The sequence below is a fragment of the Poecilia reticulata genome, chromosome 7 (assembly GCF_904066995.2).
Source record: "Poecilia reticulata chromosome 7, P_reticulata-male-v2, whole genome shotgun sequence".
Lineage (NCBI taxonomy): Eukaryota > Metazoa > Chordata > Actinopteri > Cyprinodontiformes > Poeciliidae > Poecilia > Poecilia reticulata.
Genome location: NC_088836.1, coordinates 1,510,097 through 1,536,533, shown reverse-complemented (window position 1 = coordinate 1,536,533; position 26,437 = coordinate 1,510,097). Strand labels below are relative to the sequence as shown.

Sequence of the window (26,437 nt, the reverse complement as noted above, 5' to 3'; positions counted from 1 at the left end):
ATGTAAAGATGCTAAGGTGCAGGCTCCCAGTAGCAACATTTTGTTTTAAATTACATTTTTAATCGACCTGACCCAGAACTTTGGCATCACCATATGACAAAAATAAATATAAAATTATTCTAAAAATACCTTATTAGTGATATTTTTACTCATTTTACATACAATTGGTTCTCAAGAAACAAAAAAAATATTTAAAACAAAAAACAACAAAAAGTCCATCTGATGGAGTTGACATAGAGCTGAAGGTGGTGACAAACTAGTGAGTAAAAAGAAATACTTGATACATGTGAAGTAATGCAATTTATGTAAAATACATTAAAATGAATTAATTGCACATTTAAGCGAGATTGTCAACAATTGCACTGAAGGAGTCTCAGAAACTCTGACTGAGTTGACCAAATACCAAACTACCTCAATTTATATGATGTTATTCTGAAGGAGGCCATATTGTAGCTCATCAGGTCCATGAAATCTTTACATTATTCCAAAATTAAGCTTTTGTTTCACAAAATTTAATCCAAGTTTTGTAAATTGTCAGTTATGGTGTTGACACATCATGGTTGTGACGAGCAACTTAGGAATAAAACAGAAGAATAAACTTAAGAATAACATAAGCTAACCTGAGCTAACTAGCCCTCTTAGCAAAAGAAGAGAAAGGAAGAGGTCATGGGGTCCTCAGAAGTTCTGGTGCCCCCCAATAATGCCTGATTTTTTCTACATTCTTTTCATGTCTGACGGTGTTGACAAAAACTAGGGACAAATTTCAACTGAGTTGGAAAATATATAAAAATGATTTTTAATTCAATTTATTGATACCTTTATAATTACTGTATTTATATGACTACTTATACTTAATTGTCATAATATATAATTTTAGTATTTCTTTAATTATTTTAAACTATTATAATGTATTGAGTTCTGCTCCTGGACAAGAGCTTTTACAGGCATCATTCACCGACTACAATGTTTAAAATAAAAAATATTCAGCAAACACCAGAAAAATATACATTGTTGTGCTCACTTGATCCAGGTTAGTTTAGTAAGATATTTGAAAAAATTATATTTTGTGTATATTTTATTCAAATTTTGTGCTTTATCCATCGGACCTGTTTTGTCCCTATTCTCAAGAATCAGTTACAGCAGTTAGACTTTGAAAGTTTCTGTAGCTAAGGGTCAAAACACAAAGCGGCACATACCAAGATGTACAAAGCGTTTTCTGAGTTGTCTTTATATTCGCTGATGGTGGCAAACACTGACAGGATAAGGCAGGAGAAGACCAAGAAGAAACTGCAAAAGATGACAGAGAGAAGACTTAATTAGTTAGTTCAACCACAGGAAACACAGTTTGCTTCAACAAGGCGGCTCAAGGGATTTTCTACTCATCAGATTAGCACATACAAGAAAATATTTGCAATTTGTTTAAAGCTTTCTACCAAGAGATACAACACAAATTTCTAGAAGAAATTCCAGTATCAAAACCTCTGTTTTCAGTGAATGGTTTCTATTTTGTAAATTAAACTCTGGGAGAGGCTGTGATTGATGATCATGTTTGAAAGAATGAAAAACAGCTGCTGCTTTTGAGTTCTGTAGTTAGCAAGGCTCCAAAAGTGTTTTTCTCATAAGGCTCTGTGACCGGATTGTTGTGCCGGATTGTGGCAACCTCCACAGTATGGAAGAGTTTATTTTTGTCTTACACTTTCTGATATGAAACCTTTAGCTTTGTTCTCTGACTCTGCAAATATCTCCACCGATCAAATCAACTTAAAATGTTTTTGAGATGGTACTGTAGTTCTAATAGCAACAATGTAGTTAGATATGCTGTCACTATTAGCCTGTAGGAAAAGACTTAGTAAACCTCTAAGCTTTTGGTGATAATGAAGGTTCTTATGACACCTCAATTAAAACATTAAGGTTAGAATAGGCAACATGCATCTTCTGTAACATTAAAGGCAGAATATACAAAAATATAAAGGTACTTTATATCAAACTTTATCCAGTCTATTTTAAGCTTTTCTTTCAACTTGAGCTCTTTTCTCACTTTTTTCAGTGTGTTCCATGACATCATGTCAACCAGAGCAAGCTTTAAAAAATACAAAATAAATAAACATTTATCTACATTAGATGAACAGAATCTGATATATATGAAACAGGGGAAAGCTTCAGTAAAGATGTAAGATCGGACTTGTGAGGTGAAATCATCTGATTATCTACTGTACACCAAGCTTTTATTTCCTTATTATTTTTGCAAAAAAAAAAAAAAAAAGGAAATATACTATACTACTACTAAAGTATTGTTAAGAAAATACATTTTCTCCACCTTGTCCATACATTGAAACTTTTCAATGTTCAATCATTGTCCAACAAATCCTGTCGTATTCATAACCATATTCTGGAAAAGAATTTGGACCTCATGTGCCTTCCTGAAACACGGCACCAACCGGATGTGTACAGTTCCCTGAATGCAGCCTGTCCCTCTGGATACAGCTATCTGCAGAGAGCTCGCTGCACGGGCCACGGTGGTGGTCTGGCCGTCATTTACCGCAGTAATTTAAAATGGTCCATCTGGCTCTTCGGGACTTTTCTTCTTTTGAATGTTAGGCCTTCAATCTCAAAGCCCCTCTCCAGATGAATATTGTATTGCTTTATCGGCCTCCAAAACCACATGTTTCATTTAACTTAGAGATGCATGAACTCCTCACTTCTTTCTGTGCCCGTTCTGTGAAAAATATCGTTCTTGGAGATTTAAATATCCATATTGATCAAGCTTGTTGACGCCCCTACACACAACAGGGGGCCATACTCTGGACCTGGTGATCACAGACACTGTAACTATCAACAACTTATCTGTATATGACCTGGGTGTCTCGGACCACAGTGTCATCTCTCTAGAAGTGCCTTCAACTTTGTCTGCTCCAAATCCTAAACGTCTTATTCAGTTCCAGTTTCCCCTGTTGCTTTGTCTTCTGCTCTTCACTCCTTGACTGCTGTCAATCATTCATCTGCAAACGACTCTGTGGATTACTAATCAATCTCTCCAGGAGCTTTTGGAGCTCCATGCTCCTTTGAAGTCGAGGCTGGTGTCATTCTCCCACTCAGCCCCTTGGTACACTGATGAGCTGCGGAACATGAAAGCTGTTGGTCGTGCTATCGAGAGACGTGTAAAAAAATCAGGTCTCTCTATACACAAGCAGGCATATAAGGAACATCAGAAAGCTTATGCCTTTTCTCTTTAGGAAGCACGATCTAAGTATTATTCCAACATCATCAACAGCTGTCCGGGAAATTCTAAACAGCTTTTCTCTACAATAAACCATCTCCTCAATCCCATTCAACAAACTTATGCTGAGGATTCGACTCAAAAATGCAACCTGTTTCTCTCATTCTTCAAAAACAAAGTTAACTCTATTAGATCTCAGCTCCACAGCCTCCCTGATCTACGACCGGCATCTACCCTGGAACATCATGGGTCCCTGAGCTGCTTTGACGATGTTGCTCAGAGTGAAGTGGAGACTATCTTCAAGAAAATGAAGCCATCATCATGTGCCCTGGATCCCTTCCCCTCATCACTCATAAAATCTAATCATGCTGCAATAAGCCCACTAATCATACAAATAATAAACAAATCCCTGAAATCTGGTCATGTTCCATTGCCTCTTAAAACAGCTATCATCAAACCTCTTCTAAAGGAATCTACCTTGGATCCAGATGTTCTTTCCAATTACCGTCCAATCTCTCACCTCCCTTTCCTGTCAAAAGTGCTGGAAAAGGCTGTTGCTGCTCAGCTGCAGCTCCACCTACAACAAAACTCTCTGTATGAGAAATTTCAGTCTGGGTTCCGTTCTGCTCACAGCACTGAGACCGCTTTGCTGAGAGTTACCAACGACGTCCTCATGGCAGCTGATACTGGTTCTACTTCTCTCCTTGTCCTCCTAGATCTTACTGCAGCCTTTGACACTGTGGACCATAATATCCTCCTACACCGTCTTCATGTGGAGGTCGGTCTCTGTGACACTGTTCTGGACTGGTTTAAATCTTTCCTCTCCAATCGGCTGGAATGTGTTAGCCTTGGCAAGGCCAAGTCCCAGGCTGTCTTTGTCTCCTGTGGTGTCCCACAAGGGTCAGTCCTGGGGCCCCTGCTATTTTCCCTCTACATGCTGCCTTTGGGTCAAATCATTAATCGGCACAACATCTTCTTCCACTGAAATGCCGACAATATACAACTTTACATTAGAACTGGAGCATCATCATCACCATTTTCAATCACTGCCTTCACCACCTGCCTGGAAGAGATGAGGACGTGGATGAATCAGAACTTTCTTCAGTTAAACTGCTCCAAAACTGAGGCCATGTTGATCGGAACACCTCACCAGGTTCAATCTTCAACTTTGACGACTATTTTCTTTTCTGGACAAGACGTCCCCCTTTCCACCACAGTTACAAATCTTGGAGTTAGAATGGATTTTCATCTTACATTTGAAAATCATATTAAGCATCTATTTAAAATCTGTTTCTTTCATCTTCGTAATATCTCCAAAATTCATCCATCTCTTTCTTTCTCTGATGCAGAGACTCTCGTCATGCCTTTGTCTCTTCCAGGCTCGACTACTGCAACTCTCTGTTCGTTGGAATCCATAAAAAACATCTTCAGAAGCTTCAATACATTCAAAACAGCACAGCCAGGATTTGATTGAGGGACCATAAATCTGCCCATATTACACCGATTCTCCATGATCTTCACTGGCTTCCTGTCACCTACAGAATTCAGTATAAAATTGCTCTCGTTACCCATCAGTGTTTATACAGAACTTCACCGGATTATCTGAAGGACCTTCTCGTTCCACATTCATCCAGCAGATCTCTACGATCACAAGACTGCAACTTCCTCCACCTTCCTCGATCCAGATTAAGGACCATGGGAGATCGGGCATTCGCTGTGGCTGCCCCCCGTCTCTGGAACTCTCTCCCGGATTATTTGAGAGCTCCACAACCACTGGATGACTTCAAAAGAGGCTTATAGACTTTTTTATTTAAGCAAACCTATTCTGCCTCCACATGATTTTTATGATGTTGATTTTATCTACGATTTTAGTTGCACTGTGTAGCACTTTGAGATTTTTTCTAATGAAAAGAGCGGTACAAATTAAATTGATTATTATTATTATTACATTTAAAATAAGCTAGTTGTAAAAACTTAACCATATGTTCAATATTAGATCAAATTAATAGTATTTTAAATAAGGAAATTCACTCCAAATTATATCCATGGTTCAATCAGCGTAATCTCTTAAGTAGGATAGTTCTATTGAAACATATTACACTAAGTTGAATTTAAATAATTTAGCTTGTATTTCTCTATAATTTAAAACACAGCTAGTCTCTTTGTGGACTCAGCAGGCATTCACAGGGGGTCGTGGCTCTATGGGTGAGTTTAACCTTTTGACCACTTTGATAAGATTGAATAGCTGGTGTAAAACAATCTGGTCCTGCCAACAGAGTAGAGCTTCCTCTCAGGACAGGGTCATAAAAAACATCTGTTTTCATTCAAAAGAAAAGAACACTTCTTTGATCTTAAAAACTGTTTTTTACTGGAACATAGTCAACTAGATTTAAATGAACTTAGCTAAAGACAGTCCCCTAAATTAGAATACAGCAGAGAAGGGAGACACGCCCTCCCTTTAAAAGTATAGGACCCGGAACCTTAACTTCAGATCACTCCGGGGTTACTTGTGATGCTGTCTCCGGGGAACGGTGCGTCGGTGAAATGGTTCCCCGAAGTTTGGTGTGTGGATGTCTGTGGAGTGAGGTAAATATTGAATTGGATGCTGGTTTGTGATTTTATTGAGTTTTGTCAGTTTCATTAGTTGTTTGTCTAATAAGTGTTGTTTATGTTTGGACTTGGGAAAACCTTTGTCTTTGTCTTTATGGTTCAGCTGATACAATGACGGCATCAAGGAATCCGGGCAGAAGAGAGAATAAAACGAGTCATAAGATTTTAATTCTTCTTCTGATTAAAATTAACAGTATGTATGTCAAACTGTGTCATTCAAGGTATTCTCATAAATTCAGCTAAAGAAATGGGCACAGTAAGCTTGCTAATAAAAGAAACATGCTTTGTGGTGTTAAATTGACTGAATTTGCTGCTGTGTATATTCTCTGAATCCCTTGAGTTGTCTGCTGGTCCTGACTTTTTGTTTTGCAGTCTGGAAACACAGCCTTTCATTTCCAGTACTCAGACTTGTCACTATGACTTCCCTAAAACCAAACACTGCTTTGTAGAGTGATATCACTGCTGTCAGACTGCTGCCTTGCACTTTGTGATACTGTAAATACATAAGATACTCATTATCTGAGTATCTATGATGTCACCAGGCAGACATTTCATAAAGTCAGCAGAAAAATCAACATTCAGTTTGTGAAACACTTAAATTGCAACAAGTGCCAGGGAGGAAGGCGTTATGAAATGCAGCAGAAGACGCGGCTGGCTGCAAGATGAAAATTGTTCCTACCTCGACCTTGCTGAGTTCATTAGCAGCTGCTAATGAGGAAGCCTGCAGATAGTGGAGAGGGACAACCTACCTCCAGCGCCTCCACACACCCCGACTATCCATCAGGCTACCGTCAGCTGAGCACGGCTCCAAAAGATTGGAGTCATCGTTAAGTGGAAAGCGGAGTCAAATCAAAGTCTTGAAAAATTGTTTGAAGTGAACTAGAAAGATATTTTTGCGGCAACACTTTGATAAATCCCTGTTGGGTTTGTAGCTACAGCTAGCTGTTTCACATAGCACTAGGAACAGGGAAAAAGTTAGCCTGGCTTTTAGCACATAAATAGGTCTTAATGTGTTAAGTTGGTGATTCACTCTTAAAGACTGTGGGCTCCCCATGAATGGTTCTCAGCCCCTTTAGGTACCTCAAAGGGTATGAACTCTCACTCGAGATCAAGAACCACCTTGGGTAACAGGGACCATCTTTTATGGTTGGTGTATGGTGCTTGTGGTGTCCCACTTAGGTAATGTTTTTGCATTACCTAAGTTATTTATTTAGTTTCGATTGCATATTTATATGTGAGTGTTAGCATTAGCACAGGATGCTAGCTCGGCAAGAGGATTTAGCATTCCAGCTCCATGGTAACTTGAGCACGACCAAAAAATATAATAATATATCTTAAGTAATCAATTTTGTTTTTAAAACACCTTATTTAAGGAAAATAATTGTTAAAGTATCATCAGTATAGTAAGAATAATTTGTAAAATTATCAGTACAGAAAATTCCAACTTTTTATGGGTTTTTATAGTTTCTGAATTATCAATGTGGGTGAAGCGTGCTGAAGAGGATGAACTGGTGTTGAAAATGGATTGATGATAAAAATCTCATTAACATTAATATCATTATAAGTTCAGTTTTGCTTAAAAAACAGTAAATCCTATGCCAACAGCATTTCAAACAAAAACGAACTTAAACATAAAAACGTCTCATTCGTCTGTCCAGCTAAAAAATTCTGCAGCAAACATGAACATCAACTTGTTGTCCGAACCTCAGGAATGTGACGGTAGGCTGGTCAGGGCGAAGGGTTGCTGTTGCTGCTGAACCGTTTGCTTTTCCTTCTGGGCTGCACATAGTGAAACATCGATCTGTGGCGCTCAGCACAACGTCGCCGGGCCAAACGGCCTTATCACTAAATGTAGACTGCAACAAACCCAGCAGGACTATATGGAGAAGGTTTCTACTGACCACACACACAAACATGCAGCAACGGCGTCGGGTTAACTCATGACTTTCTGAGGGATTATTTCTGCATAAATGACACAGCAGTGATAACACAGAAATTATTTAATAAAACCAGCCACTGACTGGTTTTATCTGTTAAAGGAAAACTTATTTCTTTTAAAGGTTTTAGAGGTTTTCCAGTCAGGTTTTAAAACTCTTCATAGCACAGAATCTGCTTTAATAAGAGTTTTTAATGACATCCTTCTTGCATGTGATTCTGGTCACCATGTTGTTCTGATTTTACTTGACTTAACTGCTGCCTTTGACACAGTAGACCATGACATTTTAATATCGCGATTACAGCTCGTTGTAGGTATTGATGGCACTGTTCTTAAATGGTTCCAGTCTTACCTGGAGGAGAGAACAATTTCAGTGAAGATTAGTGACTCTGAATCATCTGCTGCTTCAGTGCCATATGGTGTCCCACATGGCTTAATTCTGGGCCCTCTGCTTTTCTCTCTTTATTTACTGCCTCTGGGTTCTATACTTAGGAAACATGGGATCTCATTTCATTGTTATGCTGATGATCAGGCCCGTGCAGAGACCACTAAAGGGGCAGGTGCTCAAAAAAAAAAGGGCACATCCAACCATATTCTAGGACAGAATATTAACAAAGCCTCTCAGCTTTCAGAGTTTAATAAACAATGATAAATTACAAAATGGTGACATATACAATCAAAGCTAACAAACATCTCCATATAGAGCATAACACTATGCCTATGTAAGATATTTTATTAGTAATTTCTTTCTGCATTTTGTTATGGGAAAGTTTTGCAATATTCAAACCGGCAATTTAGCAAGATATGTAAATTAGAGCTGGTGGTCTAGCTCTGATTTACATATTTTGTCTTTACAGAATTACACTATTAAAAATATAAACAAGGGCACAAAGCAACCTTTTAGTGACTGTAATCTATAAAAAGATCTGCCTGTTTGCTGCAGTGGAGATGAAGATGGTTCATTCAGGAAAGCAGAGCTGCATCAAACTTTAACGTGGAACTGCAGAAAAAAAAAAAAAAAATTGAATTGTTAATGCATGTCACCATGAGAAAAACCTACTGAGTTTTGCTTAAAAAAACTTTTGTAAACATTTAAATCACATTCGTCTGATGAAGTGCATGTTTTTTGCAAAACAAACTTATTTTGCATGTCAGAAATCTTTTCTTAATATTCTAAGTTTTTGTTTGTGTAACAGTTATGGGCTACGCAGCTAACTGCGGCTACAAAAGCAGCATCAGAAGATGGTTCTTGAAGGACCCTGAGGTGTGAATGAAGACACAATCACTGTTTTAGTTTTGGTGTTTTTGTATTGATGATAGGGGGAAAAAACAACAACAAACATTTACAAATACACAATGAGGGTCAAATTAATTCAAAATAAATCAATTCAAAAGATCGTTCTTGTCCTTTGCTCGCCATCCTTTGCTCAGAAGAGGATCTGAGAATCTGATCCATCACAAAAACCCGACCTTTGAGCAGAGAGTGCTAGACTGCGATCAGCTGTGAATCTCAGTGACAGCCCAGGTAACAACTGCCACAGTTCAATAGTTCAAATCAGTTTCAGAGATTTGGGTGAATTTTCCAAGGAGAGATGATCAGCAAGACGCCAACAGCCAGTCAGTCACAATCACAGTGGAACAGGTGGTGTTTTAAACTGCGCTGAGGCGGGGCTTTAAATAAGTTGAAGAGTTTGGGGGCAAGACAGGAAGTGGGCCCGTAAAAATAAAAGTCTGACTAATTGACTAATTACGGGTTACATTTGTGACTCAAAGTTTTGCTTGTGATTCTCACATGACGTTGTGGGCGGGGCCTAAAATCACAACAAAAGATTTCTGATATGTGCAAATAAAAGTTTATGTTTGGCAAATAACTTTTTATGTTCACAAGACAAAAAAATAGTTATTTAATTTAAAAAAGTTTTTTAAACAAAACGATTTGTTTTTTAAAAAAGAAATCATTAATTCCAAAAGTTTTGATTACAATTTTATTTTACTTAACTGAGGTAAATTTTTTCCTCCATTGAATAATTGGAAAAAAATTTAACTTCATACTCTGTGAAGCCTAAACTTAAAGTCTGGATGAGTTTTTTCCCCTTCATTAATGTCACTTTTATTACATTCATTATATATATCATGGTAATTCAGGGTGAGTTATTTTTAATTCTAAATGAATAACCTTGTTGGACTTTTATTTAAGTGTTATTCTCCTTCTAGATACATTTACCTAATGCTGGAATAAATGCAATGGACATTATGCAGCAAAGGAAATTAGATGATCGGACATATATCCATTATGGAGATGATCGGTTTAGAACAGGCGATGTGCCCTTATTGCATAATAAATACTAAAGAATGACTGATATCATTAAAGATACAAGGAAGAAGCTTTTTAGTTATCTAGCTTTGCTAACAAAGTCGTTAGCTAGCAGCTAGCTAATAGCACAACAACAACAGCCTAATGTCTGTATGATAAAAATACTGAATCGATAGAAACGAACAGTTTCTCCTCACCTGGCTGTCTCCTCCTGCTCAGTAGTTCTTCAGAGAAAGGCAGACGCAGAGGCCTGTCAGTGTCTGTTGTATTTCATTACCTCTCTGCTTAAACCGCGACTCCGAGCTGAAGCAGAAACGATACTTCAACGTTTTCTGTCATCTGACAAGTAGCAAGTCTACTTCACTTTATTCAACAATAACGTTTTTTTTTTTTAATTCACCAAAAACTGTTCTGTAATCTGGAACGTTCGCTACGTTGAGCTCCAGTTAGCCGCTTTATTTCACTGCGTTAGAGGCAAGGCTTAGAGGGCTTAGAAGATAATAATACAAAAAAAAATTAAAAATTTAAAAAAATAATAATTGACCAAAAGGGCACTTGGGGGCAAGGAGCAAAAAGAGCAGGTGCTCAAGCCCCCACAGCCCCCCCTATGCACGTGCCTGCTGATGATTGTCAGATTTATTTGCCCCTGAAGCAGAAGGATGTCCATTCCATCAAACATCTCCTGGGTGATATTAAAGCTTGGTTGGCCTTGAAATTTTTAAATTTTAATGAAAACAAAACAGAGGTGATGGTGTTTGGACCCAGTGGCTCCTGTGAGTCCTCCTCTGTTGACCTGAGACCCTGGGGGCATATTTTAAACCTGTTATTACAGATCTTGGTTTTAAGGTGGACAGTGATTTCAAACTGGACAGCCAAATCAGAGCTGTGGTTAAGTCCAGCTTTTATCATTTAAGGCGATTGGCGTCAGTGAAATCTTTTCTTTCCAGGCAGCATTTTGAAACAGTGATCCACGCTTTTATTTCAACTCGATTGGATTACTGTAACGCACTTTATCTGGGAGTCAGTCAGTCGTCTGCAGCTGGTTCAGATGCTGCTGCACCACTTTTGACAGGAACTCAAAAGAGGGAGCATGTGACCCCTGTCCTGGCCTCACTTCACTGGCTGCCTGTATATTTTAGGATTCATTTTAAAATTCTTATGTTTGTTTTTAAATCTCTACATAATTTTGCCCCGCCTTACCTCTCTGAGCTTCTTCACCCCTACATGCCCTATCGGTCTCTCAGGTCAGCAGATCAGCTGCTCTTGGAGGTACCGAGATCCAGGAGGAAGCTCAGAGGGGTCAGGGCTTCTCTGTCATGGGCCCTAAGTTATGGAACGACTTGCCTTTGCAGGTCAGAGAGGCCCCTTCACTGTCCACTTTTAAAGCTCGTCTTAAAACTCATCTATTTTACTTGGCTTTCAACTCCAGCGGGATCTAGTTTTAAATTGTGTTTTTTGTTTTGAATCTGTGAGTTTTTTTTTATTTTTTAGTTTTTTTTATTTGTTTTTTATTATTATGCTGTGTTTTAATGTACAGCACTTTGTATCAGCTGTGGTTGTTTTAAAGTGCTTTATAAATAAAGTTGGTTTGGTAAAGCATGGGCAGAAAACTCAGGGATTCTAACCCCCCGATGTTGGAAAAGTCTAAATTGTCCCCCCACCAAAAAAAAAATCAAATACATAAGGATATATTAGTTTTAATACTCAACTACTGTACCGAGAAAATGCAAATTTTGTAGAATTTTTTTAAAATAAAAAGACTAGATAATATAATTTATTTTATTAGGACCAGCAGAGCAGCAGGACTAGAGCTCCTCACAGCCGACCTCTGTCCTGTGAAACACTCAGTCAAACCCTCGGCCTATGACAGCCAACATCTGTCTCCTGTTTGTCCTCGCCTTTATTTCTTCCCCCAGTTCTTCTTCAGATCGCCAGCTCAGCAAAACGTAGAACTGGATCACGTCCTCAATCTGCCTCCCACATTCACTAAACACAACATGATTCTGCTGCCACTGATTGATCACAAACTGCAGTCTCAGTTCGCCTCCTCCTTACCGTCTGTTTCCATCATGTTCTTCCGTTGAGCTCTGATGAAGACCTGAGATAATCTGGTTTTGCTGAAGTTTTTCTCCCACTCAGCAATCAGGAAGGAAATCAGAGCAGGAAACTGAACTGGAGAGATTTCAGATGCAAATATAGTCTTCAGATTTTTATGAATGGAATTTTTTCAGTAAAAAAAAGAAAATATTAAGGTCAAGATTTAGATTCAGATTAAACTTTCTGACTTTCTGGATCAGTTTGTTTTCTCTTAAATAGATTCTAATCTATGACATAATGACAGGAAAAGAAGCAGAAGAAGACATTTCCTGAGGAGAATTAGAATCCAGATTCTCCTAAAATATGACTTTATGAACCTTAATGCATCAGCTTTAACAGCCGTGACCTCTAACCTCTAACGCAACCCATGGCTCTCTTTACAAATAAATGCAGACGGTTTCAGTATAAGAATCTTAACAAAGCAAACAGTCATGGAGTTCAAAACAAACCGGCCAAGACAGAATCAGAGCGATGGCTGAAAATGTGTAAATGCACAACAACAGATTTATTTACACACTCACGCGTGCGCGCACACGCACACACACACACACACACACACACACACACACACACACACACACACACACACACACACACACACACACACACACACACACACACACACACACACAGAGCAACACAGATGATCTCATGTGATGTCTGACGGCCCTGAGTGGAATCCAGAACCACAGCTTCGGAATCAACTACAACAAAGATTTAATGGATTCTCTACTCCAGTATACAGACACGTGCTATACAACCAAACTTCTAATTTATTTGATCAAATTTAGTTTTTTGCACAGAAATATACAAAAAAAGGAGCTAAGTACACTCACTGACCAGATCAATAATCTGACAGTCAAGCAGGGGTCCCCAAACTTTTTCCTGTGATGGCCACATAACTTTTCCCTTCTCTGGTTGGGGGCCGGAGTCAGTTTGTAACAGAAAAAGTGTGACAATTGCAGGAGCGCCTAAATGTAAATATATATTGTTTTCCAGAAAGCAAAATCAAATAACCCCCTCTGGGTTCTTCACAGAAAAAATCCAGGAAGGATCATAGTTCATATTTTCCGAACTATGAGCCACACCGGACTATAAGCCACAACCCCAAAGTTTTTTTTTTTTTTTTTTAACCAGTAAACATACACTTATAAGCCACAGATATCTCTGCCGGTTTTCCACAACGATGCAGCAGCAGCGGGGGGCGGACACCCAAAATCTGAGTCATAACAGGTCAACTGAATATCACATTTATTATGGTTGAAAGTTGCCAAGATTAGATTTAACTGAACTGATTAGTTTCCGAACGGTAACTGTAACAGTAAAAGTTCTGATCCTTCGTGTTGCTACTAGCATGTGCTAAATCAGTGGTTCCAACCTTTTTATTGCCGCGGACCGGTCAAGACGTGGACATTTTGTTGCGTCCCGGGGGGAGGGGTTAACAGTCAGATAAGGCTTCTGCCCAATTTGGATTGTTTTGGAGTTTTTATCGCAGCCTTGGGGTTTTCCCTGACTTGGAACGAAAATACGACCTGCTGAATGTGACAGGTAGCCAATCAGAAAGCGCGGTGACGTCAGAACAGAGGAGAATCCCAAACAGCTGACATATCACGCAACTGAGAGTCCGGTGGATATAGGAGATGATATGTGGAAATGTTTATTATTATATGTAAAGGTCATTATTATGTATATTCAGTTAAAAATGTTAACTATGAAAAAACATAGTCACCTCCAAATCATAGTGTAGTAAATAGAGCGGCTGCTCCTGTTGTCTTTTATCCACCGCCTTTTCTTTTTGTTACATCTTTTATTTCTTAAAATGACTCCACAAACTATCACTATTGCTTCTACATCGTCATCCGTGTTTGGTTATTCTAAATTCCCGCTATGTTGGGGGTTTTACTGGATTATCGTCTGGAATCGGGATGTTTGTGACTGGAATCGGTTCGTGTTGCTCCTGCCTTGGAGACAAGAACCGATCGAACCTGTTGGACTTTTATCAGCTCTGTGGTCACAGAGGTTTGGAGAATCAGCCGATAATTCTTAAATCTTTCCGTCTAAACCAGACTTAAGACTCACAAGCTCTACTCATCTCCTCTCGACCACTGCCCAAACGCTCACTCTGTTCGCCATGGTAACGTTTATATATCCCTTCAAAATAACAGAAGCGCCATAAAAATGAACATTTTACTTTCTTGAAAATTTTAACTCACGATACTGACTAACGGAGCCCTGAGATTGTTTCACTGCAATGAGACGGTCCCATCTGGGAGTGATGGGAGACAATAACACCCGACGTGTTGCTGATATCCACAGCCTGCTTGGTCTCTACGTGGCGAAGCAGCTTGAAGCTTCATTGCCTCATTAGCAGCCGGTCGCCGCATGTTACACAGAGCGGCTTGTAATGTGGGACTCACCTACCGGTCCGGGATAAATCCATTCTCCTGTCTCTTCTCTGGGCCTTTTCTCCTTTGCAAAGAAACTTTCCAAAGACATCTGATCTGTTTCTTACTCATTTTGTTGCTTGTGGGCTCAATGTTGGCGTGCAAGTAACCGTGACTTCCAATGATTCACTTCCTGCTGAAGAGCCCCCTGGTGGTTGAATAAAAAATCCACATATAAACGGTTTATAGTCCGGAAAATACGGTAATGAAAACAAATCTGAATGCTCTCTGGTATTGTTCAGGGGGCCGGACCAAATGTGGAGGCGGGCCGGATCCGGCCCGCGGGCCATAGTTTGGGGACCCCTGGTTTAAAGGGAAACACGTCTACCCATGAGTTATGGTGTTTATTTGTCTTGTCTTTGGATGGGCTACTGAGACGAACTTCGTTGAGCTTCTGTAGATGACAATAAAACCTGATTTTGACTTTGACATTAAGGGCGCCTCGGTGTAATACACAGCATCACCAGCAGGAGGCGGGGCTTGACTGAGGAATGAGAAATATCTACCAAAATGGTTCCCGCATAACCAGAAAACACAAACATAAACATAACTCTTGAAGCAGTTAGGTTTTCAATGTTTTTTCATCCAGACCAAGATTTCTAGATTTTTCCAACAGTTTTTAGAACATGAGATTTGAGGTTTTATCTCGTTTATGCTGAAGAAGCTTGGTTTCAGGTTAGAAAAAGCTTTTTCAGTGCTTTTCTTTTAGCATCTGATCTAAAATACATCAGTTCTGTTTCAGATTATGTGACACTATAGAAGCATTCTAAGATTAACTTGTTTACAAAAATAAAATTCAACATAAATTTGAACAACTTTTGTTAAACTGTTGTTTAAAAATCACATTTGATTTCAGATTCAAAGCTGCCCAAGCAACTGAATTCTAGAAACGAATTTGTACATTTCAGAGGGGGAAAGTCAAGACATATGTCAGGAAACACACATATTTTTCTGTATCTAGAAATGAATAAAAACAAATTCCACCTTCTTCCAGACTGTATAAGTACTCCTGTTCTAACTTCCCATGGCAGCTAGCTTTGCTGCAGTGCTACCATTAGTTTGTACATAAGCTGAAAACATGAATTATTATTAACAGTGCTACGGCTCTGCTTATCAAACAAAACCTGATATTTGCTGCTGCTGCTGCTTGTAAAGTTAGTGTTACATCCTGGCAGAAAAAAGAGGCTGTGTGGCTGCCATCGGCGGCAGTTATACAGTTTGGTTTAATTTCATGATTTTAAGTTGGTGTAGACAAAGTGATATAAAATATTTTATGTTTATTATAAGTTGTGCAAAGGTTACCGGAGTGGAACCAATGTTTAATTTGTCGTTTCATTTAGGCACATATTTTTAGTTACACGCCGCACTCGGTAGAGGGCAGCATGCTTTATTTATTTCTTAATTGATGGAGAGATTTGGTGAGGCACTAAGGCTCGTGTAGCTGGATTGCAAGAAGAGGCTACACGGAGTTTCTGTGTTAACCCTTTCATGTTGAAGCGGCCAATGAGGTTTGTATTTTAGTTTTTGTAGTATACTGAGGTAGTTCCTCATTAAGGTTCGTTGGATTACCCCCCAGACCACTAGAGGGAGCAGTGGAAAGATAGAAGCAGAGAGAGCAAGAAAGGCTAGGGCAGAATGAGCTAGCACCGGTAGTGTGTAGATTGTGTTCAAGGCCAAATAAAGAAGTTAAAGACAACTGCTGAGAGTGACTCTACTTCTTGGAAGTGAAGATATCACATTTTGTTTGTAAATAGAATGTTTATTTTAAGAATGTGTCGAGTTTGTTAGCCACGTGTTTTTAATGACGTAATGAGTCTGTTTTTTGTAAGTCAAGCCACTTTATTGTAAATGTTTTCTTTATGTAAATGTCTTTGTGTAAAAATGTATTTATGCTTTGTACAGTTCTCACGACATAGTTATTAAATGCCAGTAACTATCGAAGAACGCCTTGTGTCCATTTTCTGCCTGGAGGGAGTTATAGGCTGGCTCTCAGAAAAGATGACAAAACACAACAAAAAAAAAAGAAAAGAAAAAAAACTACAAGCTACAGACACACAAAGCAACAAGAATGGAGTTTGTACCAAACCAGTGCTCCACTTAGTGGGACGTCACAGACTTTAAAATGAGAAAACAGATTTGATGACCAAGTCTATACAATAAGATTTAAGTATTCGTATTTTATTGAATATTATATATTGTATTATGTTATATCTTCAGTTAAATTTAAAATATATTTAATATACAGTCAATAAATAATGTGAACATGAACCATAAAGTGAAAATTTATGGTACATGTGTTTGGAATGAGGATGCTTGTGGACTGTCCCCCCCCCAGACTTTTATTTTTTTTTAAATAACGTTTTTATAACATTATGAAATTTAGCCTGTTACGTTTTTTTGACAAAACTTCTCCTGCTGTAGAAAAAAATGAAGTAAACATTACTTTTACAGCGAACCCTTGTTTTTCTTAGGGGTTGCGTTCAGAAAATAACCGTGAAGTAGTTACCTTTATTTTTTACAGTTATTACACAGCATAAATAAATACTCTACATTGAAACCAAAGAACAAAACCTGTTTTCAGGTCAGGGGATGTGCGTGTGCATCAATCGGGCCTTAATGGACCTTACCACAGGGACCGCGTTTCATTGGCTAATGCCATTTTACATCACAGCGCAGCTACCACGTGCGTGACCGTCTCACAAACACAAGCTACAGTAGTAAACTCATGCTAATGTACATTGTGGACTAGCAGACCGGCAGAAAGTTTTTGCGTCAGGACTTGAAAAAAAATGGTTCTCCACCGTCAGTGGGGTATCTGTTCAGGCGATGTCAGGTATCCTGATCGTGTTTGTGGAACTAAAATTCACAGATTTCCAAAATCTGAAACAGAAAGCCTTGCTTGGATCAAAGCTTGTGCACGACCGCATTTGCAGCTCAACTGTGTAGGATCAATAAGAACAAAGGAGTGTCTGCTGGTGTAAGTATTATTGCTTTGCTTTCTTTGTGTTTAGTGAATGAAAAAAAAGAAAGTCAATAATAAACACATCCATTATGAAAACCTTTTAGCCAAGTACAGCATAATGGCAGTACCGATACAACTTCTATATCCTGAAGCCTGTCTGTTACACAACCTTACGTTAGGTGAACAGATCAATATGCAATGTATACCGTATCTGACATGCATTAAAGATTTTATTTTACCTGAAAAGGCTTTTTACTAAACTGTAATTGTGTTAGCCACGCTAATCGTGTTAGCCTCCGAGTACCATGTATCAGGCCTAGGCACATACGAACATTTGCCAACAGAAATCACCCTCAAAACCATGAATGTCCGACTTACCCAGCCTTGCAAGAACAATAGTCAGTCAGTGATCTTGTCAGTGATCTTGTCCATGGCTATACAGTATTTATGCTGAGGGTGTGAGGATCTGCTGTTTTCCTCATCGACCGGTAGCATTTAGCTGTGACGCGCACAATGTTAGAGGTATCGAGTGGCTCAAATACCTTGATGTCGTCCAAAAAAGATGACATGAACTTGTTGGTTCCCTTGTCCATTGCTGTGGCTGATATTTTTTGAAAATCCGACAGAAATGCTAAACTAATCGACTCAGAAATACTCTGCAGAGAGTCAGTCGAAATGACATTACACATAGAAACTAAGCACAGCGAGGCTTTCTTTGTGAGACATGCAGTCACGTGAGACTTTCGAGGGGCGTTTCTGGGCGGAGCTTGGTAAGGTCCATGTGATCCGCAGTCATGTCATTAAAGCGTCTCCTCCAACCCGCCCCGCCAGATTTACAGCTGGATCTACGGCAGATCGATGGATCTCGTCAAACGAGCCTCTGGTTGGGTTTTGTTCTGCCTCTGGCCACAGTTTTTTTTTCCAGCAGACATTGAAAGTTTCAGTTTCCATCTCCTGAGTGGCCAATCTGTATTAAACACCGTAACGTTATTGGCACTCAGGTAGCGCGGAGACTGTTTTTACCAATCATATGGTCAATCAGGACGAAGAACACTGTGGAAAAAAAACTGCATAAAACAATCTGCGAAGGAGCGAAACCGTGAAAAGTGAACCGCGTTACAGCGATGGTTCACTGTATATGAAACGATTTATAAAAAGCAACTGAGTCATTTGTAGACTGGCTGTATTTCTAAGTTTATCTGGGTGTATCTGAGACTTCATTCTCATGCCTGGCCTCATAATGCCTCAACATTAAAAAGGTGGATTTATTTAAATAAGACAGTTTAGTTAAACATATGTGACACTTAACCTGCAGAACATAATATGAAAGTAAACTAAAAGTCAGTTTCAGCTGAATTTGGGTTCAGATAGATCAAGTAGAAACTGACAAGAACCGGATCAAACGACAAAAATGAAAACAAATTTATTTTCCAATATAAGATCAAAATGGTCCCAAACTGCCGAAACATTTCCTTTGAAGCTGCTCCGTAGATGACAATGTAAAAGATCAAGAATTTGTTTGGCAAATGCTTTTGACAGATTCGCTTCCTTATAAACACAGTTTGACGCTTTAATGCAGGGGTGTCCAAAGTGGGTCCTCGAGGCCCGGCATCCTCTCTCCCTGGTTTTACACACCTGCATCAAATGATTTCTCATTAGAGGCCTAAGCAGAACACTGACTTAATGAGGAGGTTGTTACAACCACTAGGGAGAGAACTAAAACATGCAGGATGCCGGCCCTCGAGGACCCACTTTGGACACCCCTGCTTTAATGTCATTTCAAAATGGTTCCTGTATCGGTCACATGACTTGCTGAAACCAATACGCGCACCGACACGGGTTTTGGTCCTTGATGCATGCGCCGACGCATCGGTGTTGCCGGACCCATCACTAGCTTTATAAATCATCGGGGCTGAAGCAGCAAGTCGGAAGATTAAATGAAGTGTGAAAGCTATGAATAATTCATAAAACAAACGCACAAAGTTGTGGTTTGCTGTGCAGAAATCCTTTGGAATAAGACTGAGATTGAATGTTTTCTGTGTGGAGCTTCACTTTGTGACAGCGCTGCTTTGTTCAGTTACATTTACCAGTAAGATCAAATTTTAGTCACCTGAATCCCATTAGAAACAGAAACATTCAAACAAAGAACAACACTGGTCAGCAACGGTCTGCCAGAGAGCAAAGCAGCTGTTAAAATGCTGTTTGCTGCTACTGGAGCAGAAAACCGTTAATATTTCAAAAGTCCCCCAGTAGTGCGTGTGTGTGTGTGTGTGTGTGTGTGTGTGTGTGTGTGTGTGTGTGTGTGTGTGTGTGTGTCTGTGCGCGTGGGGTCTCCAGGATCCCAAGGGAGCCTGATTTCTGCTGTGGCCATTTTCTCTGCTGGTTGCCGATCACAGTTCAGTATCTGACCAAAGCAAAAAGCGGCGGACGCTTTGAAACAAATCCCAGCATGTGTTCATCTGAGCTCTGTACAAATACAAACCACAGGAGGTTTAAACATGAAGACACTCAGGAGCTTTTTATATTTTCTTATATCACAAACAAACTGTGATGTATTTTATGAGGAAATTTTGTGATTGGCCACATAAAGTAATGCATGTTTGTGAACTGGAAGAAAATAAACTAGGGGGCAGGTGCTCAAAAAAAAAAAGGGCACATCCAACCGTATTTTAGGACAAAATATTAACAAAGCCTCTCAGCTTTCAAAGTTTAATAAACAATGATAAATTACAAAATTGTGAAATATACAATCAAAGCTAAGGGGAATCTCTACATAGAGCATAACACTATGCCTATGTAAGATATTTTATTAGTAATTTCTTTCTGCATTTTGTTATGGGAAAGTTTTGCAATATTCAAACCGGCAATTTAGCAAGATATGTAAATTAGAGCTGGTGGTCTAGCTCTGATTTACATATTTTGTCTTTACAGAATTACACTATTAAAAATATAAACAACAGCACAAAGCAACCTTTTAGTGACTGTAATCTATCAAAAGATCTGCCTGTTTGCTGCAGTGGAGATGAAGATGGTCCATTCAGGAAAGAAGAGCTGCATCAAACTTTAACGTGGAACTGCAGAAAAAAAAATCAATTGTTAATGCATGTCACCATGAGAAAACCTGAGTTTTGCTTAAAAAAACTTTTGTAAACATTTAAATCACATTCGTCTGATGAAGTGCATGTTTTTTGCAAAACAAACTTATTTTGCATGTCAGAAATCTTTTCTTAATATTCTAAGTTTTTGTTTGTGACTCAAAGTTTTGCTTGTGATTCTCACATGATGTTGTGGGCGGGGCCTAAAATCACAACAAAAGATTTCTGATGTGTGCAAATAAAAGTTTGTTTGGCAAATAACTTTATGTTCACAAGACAAAAATGAGTTATTTAATTTAAAAAAGTTTTTTAAACAAAACGATTTGTTTTTTAAAAAAAAAAAAGAAATCATAACAATTCCAAAAGTTTTGATTACAAGTTTATTTTACTGAGGTTCAGTAAAATAAAATTTCCCCCCATTGAATAATTGGGAAAAAATATAACTTCATACTCTGTGAAGCCTAAACTTAAAGTCTGGATGAGTTTTTTCCCCTTCATTAATTACACACTTTTATTACATTCATTATATCTATCATGGTAATTCAGGGTGAGTTATTTTTAATTCTAAATGAATAACCTTGTTGGACTTTTATTTAAGTGTTATTTTCCTTCTAGATACATTTACCCAACGCTGGAATAAATGCAATGTACATTATGCAGCAAAGGAAATGAGATGATCGGACATATATCCATTATGGAGATGATCGGTTTAGAACGGGCGATGTGCCCTTATTGCATAATAAATACTAAAGAATGACTGATATCATTAATGATACAGGGATGAAGCTTTTTAGTTATCTAGCTTTGCTAACAAAGTCGTTAGCTAGCAGCTAGCTAATAGCACACCAACAACAGCCTAATGTCTGTATGATAAAAATAGTGAATCGATAGATAAGAACAGTTCCTCCTCACCTGGCTGTCTCCTCCTGCTCAGTAGTTCTTCAGAGAAAGGCAGACGCAGAGGCCTGTCAGTGTCTGTTGTATTTCATTACCTCTCTGCTTAAACCGCGACTCCGAACTGAAGCAGAAACGATACTTCAACGTTTTCTGTCATCTGACAAGCAGCAAGTCTACTCCACTTTATTCACCAAAAATGTTTTTTATAATTCACCAAAAACTGTTCTGTAATCTGGAACGTTCGCTACGTTGAGCTCCAGTTAGCCGCCTTATCTCACTGCGTGAGAGGCAACTGCGTCATGCGTCACGGGCAAAAGGTCAAAGGTAACAAGGTGACCAGAGGGCTTATTATGTTGTACAAAAAAAATTAAAAATAAATAATAATAATAATAATAATAATAATAATAATAATAATAATAATAATAATAATAATAATAATTTGAGTACATGTTATGTGTCACAAGAGGGCTTAGAAAATAATAATACAAAAAAAATAAAAAATAAAAGAAAATAAAAATTGACCAAAAGGGCACTTGGGGGCAAGGAGCAAAAATGGCAGGTGCTCAAGCACCCCCTGCCCCCCCTCTGCACGTGCCTGGGTGGGACTAAATACACACATGGGGTAATCAAGGGAACGAGACACACCTGGGAGACAATCAACGGGGAACAGGATCACACAGAAAAACTCAAAAATAAACACACAGAAACACGGATCATGACACTCAGGTCATCAGGGATCTGGTAGCTAATAAATGTTCTCAGCAGCAGATCTAAGCTGTGAGGAGAAAGATTTAGTTTCTTTGCTCCTTGAGCCAAGATCCACCCTGGGAACCTAAAATGTGCAGAATTTTACCGTTTAATGTTTTTTTCCAACTGTTTGTTTAATGAGTTATTTTCTTTGTTCAAAACAACATTTTCTTTCTTTACCTGCAGTGTCAAACTTTTTTTTAAAACTCTAATCCCTAACAGCCACTAATACTGAATGGAGGTACATAAATAAACAGCCTTGTCTTCTTCATGATCAGAACAAACCATAAACAGGAAATAAGATCCCACACCAACTTTATCACAAAGACAAGAACTAAAGTGCTTGTAGCCGTTTAAACCCCACAAAGCTTCAGGTTGCCTGCAGAAAGCGGCAGCTGGAGAAGTGAGTCATGCCGGAGCAGAACCTCTGCGATGTTCGGACAGAAGCACCGGCGGCCCGGAGCTGTCCGCACAGAGCGGTGCTGAAAGCTGCCGCACAGAGCGGTGCTGAAAGCTGCCGCACAGAGCGGTGCTGAAAGCTGCCGCACAGAGCGGTGCTGAAAGCTGCCGCACAGAGCGGTGCTGAAAGCTGCCGCACAGAGCGGTGCTGAAAGCTGCCGCACAGAGCGGTGCTGAAAGCTGCCGCATCAGGACAATCAGCATGAAGGAGCAGAACTGGAGGCTGAAACAGCGAACAGACTGACTGGCTGCACTTAACCTGATATGCGCCATGGACTCCCCAAACTCCACCAAGCTTCCCCCCCCGAATCAGTCAGAAAGGCCACGATAACCGACACAAAAAAGAATCATTTAAAAAAAGCCGAATAAAACTGGAACAGCACTTACACGTAAGCGTGGTAGATGAACGCCCATCCCCGCGGTCTCTCCAACGCGTTGTAGAGAAAACTCTGTAGTTTCCGGTAGCTGGCATTTTTCTTCGACGGTCTGGGTCTCCCGCAGGAGATACTGGACCTGGGTCTGCTGAGGATGCCGCCCCGCTTGGTGCTCTCCGAGCCCGCAATGAGCAGCGCCCCGTCCCTGGTCGATTCCGGAGCGCCGGGGTCCAATCCGACAAAGCCGACTTTGTGCTTTTTCTCTCCGCCTTCAGCTGGGTAAACCCCGCCGTTGAGAGATTTCTGCACCATCCTAAAGTCGAGACGACTCTGAGGAGGAGTTGTCGGTGTCCTTGCCGCGGGGATGCATCACCGGCTGAGGGGTGTGAGCTGCTGCTGCTGCTGCTGCTGCTGCTGCTGGAGCTGCTGCTGCTGCTGCTGCTGCTGCTGCCGGATGCGGTCCGTGTCGGTCCCTGCAGAAACCCAATGTGTGTCCTCCTGTCTACTTATCTTCCCTTCCGGCAGCCTGACGGGCACAGCAGGGGGCATGCACATGAAATACAGTCATGATCAAACTAGAAGTAATGGTTTTAATGACCAAAACGTGCATTAGGATATAAATTCAAACCCAACATGCAGAGCAGCCTTTCTGTTCTGGTTGCTGATGCAGAAAATTGTCAAAATAAATCATTACAAGTTGTCAATATGAAGGAAATCAGTCTACTTTAGTCTACTTTTTAAAAGAATCTGCTCTGGTCTTAAAAACACAGCCTGGTGTAACCCCCGCTTCTCTCTACTCAACTTCAGAGCCGCTACAATAAAAGCTTTTACTGAATGATGCACCGCTATGCAATATTCATATGTGCAGCTTCTACACTATGAGAAATAGATACCAGAAGGTATGTCAGGATGAATTAGGACTGGATTTCACTGGAAATAATAATGAAACAAACATCCATGCAAACGCTTAAAAATATGTCCTCTTCGAACACCAATTTACACATTTTACACAGTAAAAAATGCTGGGTTATTTTCATAACCCAATTTCTGGGTTGAAGCTGTTGGGTGGTTGGGTTAGTTTGACCAAATATTGGGTCAAAATTCATAACGCAAGAGTTGGGTCAGAAATTTACCGGAGGTTTACAGCTTGAACACGTCTGTCGGGTCAGGGGTTCGGTAGATTTAACCAATCGGTTGGGTTAAAGACGAAACTTGGAAGAAGCCACGCCCCTCTTCACAAGCCTCCATTTTTAACAAGACGTTGCATATCGGGCTTCTCTACTTTGAAATAAGACATGGTAAGTAAAAAGAAGATAAAGTTTCAACGTAAATAGGATTTTAAAAATAAATTGATTTTTTTAAAAACATGTTTGATATTCCTCTCCTTGGGCTGCCACCTTATCGTGGTGGAGGGGTTTGAGTGTCCCAATGATCCTAGGAGCTATGCTGTCTGGGGCTTTATGCCCCTGGTAGGGTCACCCAAGGCAGACAGGTCCTAGGTGAGGAACCAGACAAAGTGCAGCCCGAAGACCCCTTCTGATGAATACGAACTTTGGACTGCGTTTTCCCTCGCCCGGATGCGGGTCACCGGGGCCCCACTCTGGAGCCAGGCCTGGAGGTGGGGCACGATGGCGAGCGCCTGGTGGCCGGGCTTTTACCCATGGAGCCCGGCCGGGCTCAGCCCGAAGAGGAGACGTGGGTCCCCCTTCCGATGGGCTCACCACCTGTCCGAGGGGCCAAAGGGGTCGGGTGCATTGTGCTATGGGCGGCAGCCAAGGGAGGGGACCCTGGCGGTCTGATCCTCGGCTGCAGAAGCTGGCTCTTGGGACGTGGAACGTCACCTCTCTGGTGGGGAAGGAGCCGGAGCTAGTGTGCGCGGCTGAGAGGTTCCGGCTAGAAATAGTCGGCCTCACCTCGACGCATGGCTCTGGTTCTGGAACCAGTCTCCTTGAGAGGGGCTGGACGTACTTCCACTCTGGAGTTGCCACGGTGAGAGGCGCTGGGCTGGAGTGGGCATACTTGTTGCCCCCCATTTGGGCGCCTGTACGTTGGGGTTCACCCCGGTGAACGAGAGGGTAGCCTCCCTCCGCCTACGGGTGGGGGGACGGGTTCTGACTGTTGTTTGTGCCTACGGGCCGAATGGCAGTTCAGATTACCCACCCTTCTTGGAGTCCTTAGAGGGGGTACTGGAGAGTGCCCCTCCTGGGGACTCCCTTGTTCTACTGGGAGACTTCAACGCTCACGTGGGCAATGACAGTGAGACCTGGAGAGGCGTGGTTGGGAGGAACGGCCCCCCCGATCTGAACCCAAGCGGTGTTCTGTTGTTGGACTTCTGTGCTCGTCACGGATTGTCCATCACGAACACCATGTTCAGGCATAAGGGCGTCCATATGTGCACTTGGCACCAGGACGCCCTAGGCCGCAGTTCGATGATTGACTTTGTCATCGTCTCATCGGATTTGCGGCCGTATGTCTTGGACACTCGGGTGAAGAGAGGTGCGCAGCTGTCCACTGACCACTACCTGGTGACGAGTTGGCTCCGGTGGTGGGGGAGGAAGCCGGTCAGACCTGGCAGGCCCAAACGTGTAGTGAGGGTCTGCTGGGAACGAGGTGGGGGACATTGAGTCTGAGTGGACCATGTTCTGTACCTCCATTGCCAAGGTGGCCTATCGGAGCTGCGGCCGCAAGGTTGTTGGTGCCTGTCGCGGCGGCAACCCTCGAACCCGTTGGTGGACACCTTCGGTGAGGGATGCTGTCAAGCTAAAGAAGGAGTCCTACCGGGCCTTTTTGGCCTGTGGGACTCCAGAAGCAGCTGATGGGTACCAGCGGGCGAAACGGCATGCGGCTCGGGTTGTCGCTGAGGCAAAAACTCGGGCGTGGGAGGAGTTTGGAGAGGCCATGGAGACAGACTTCCGTACGGCTTCGAGGCGATTCTGGTCCACCATCCGGCGTCTCAGGAGGGGGAAGCAGTGCAGCACCAACACTGTTTATAGTGGGGATGGTGCGCTGCTGACCTCAACTCGGGACGTTGTGGGCCGGTGGGCGGAATACTTCGAAGACCTCCTCAATCCCACCAACATGCCTTCTGTTGAGGAAGCTGAGCATGGGGACTCTGGGCTGGGCTCTCCAATCTCTGGGGACGAGGTCGCCGAGGTGGTCAAAAAGCTCCTCGGTGGCAGGGCCCCGGGGGTGGATGAGATCCGCCCGGAGTTCCTTAAGGCTCTGGATGTTGCGGGGTTGTGTTTGCTAACGCGACTCTGCAATATCGCATGGACATCGGGGGCA

At 41.0% G+C, this 26,437-nt stretch overlaps 1 protein-coding gene across 11 annotated transcripts in view; it reads right to left on the bottom strand.

Moving 5' to 3' along the window:
• The window catches only part of kcnq2a (potassium voltage-gated channel, KQT-like subfamily, member 2a), a 46,766-nt gene extending 22,889 nt beyond the window's left edge, over positions 1-23,877 (bottom strand). For 2 of the 11 annotated variants that reach the window (XM_081608572.1, XM_081608573.1), the window contains exons 1-2: positions 23,166-23,843; positions 1,197-1,287 (exon numbers count right to left, since the gene is read on the bottom strand). In XM_081608572.1, coding sequence (XP_081464698.1) covers positions 1,197-1,287; positions 23,166-23,464 — 390 coding nt within the window. In that variant the 5' untranslated portion in view covers positions 23,465-23,843. Of the gene's footprint in view, positions 1-1,196; positions 1,288-23,165 lie in introns of all 11 variants that reach the window. The other 9 variants (XM_081608574.1, XM_081608576.1, XM_081608575.1 and 6 more) reach the window with 9 other exon arrangements.
• Between the last annotated feature and the right edge of the window lie 2,560 nt (positions 23,878-26,437).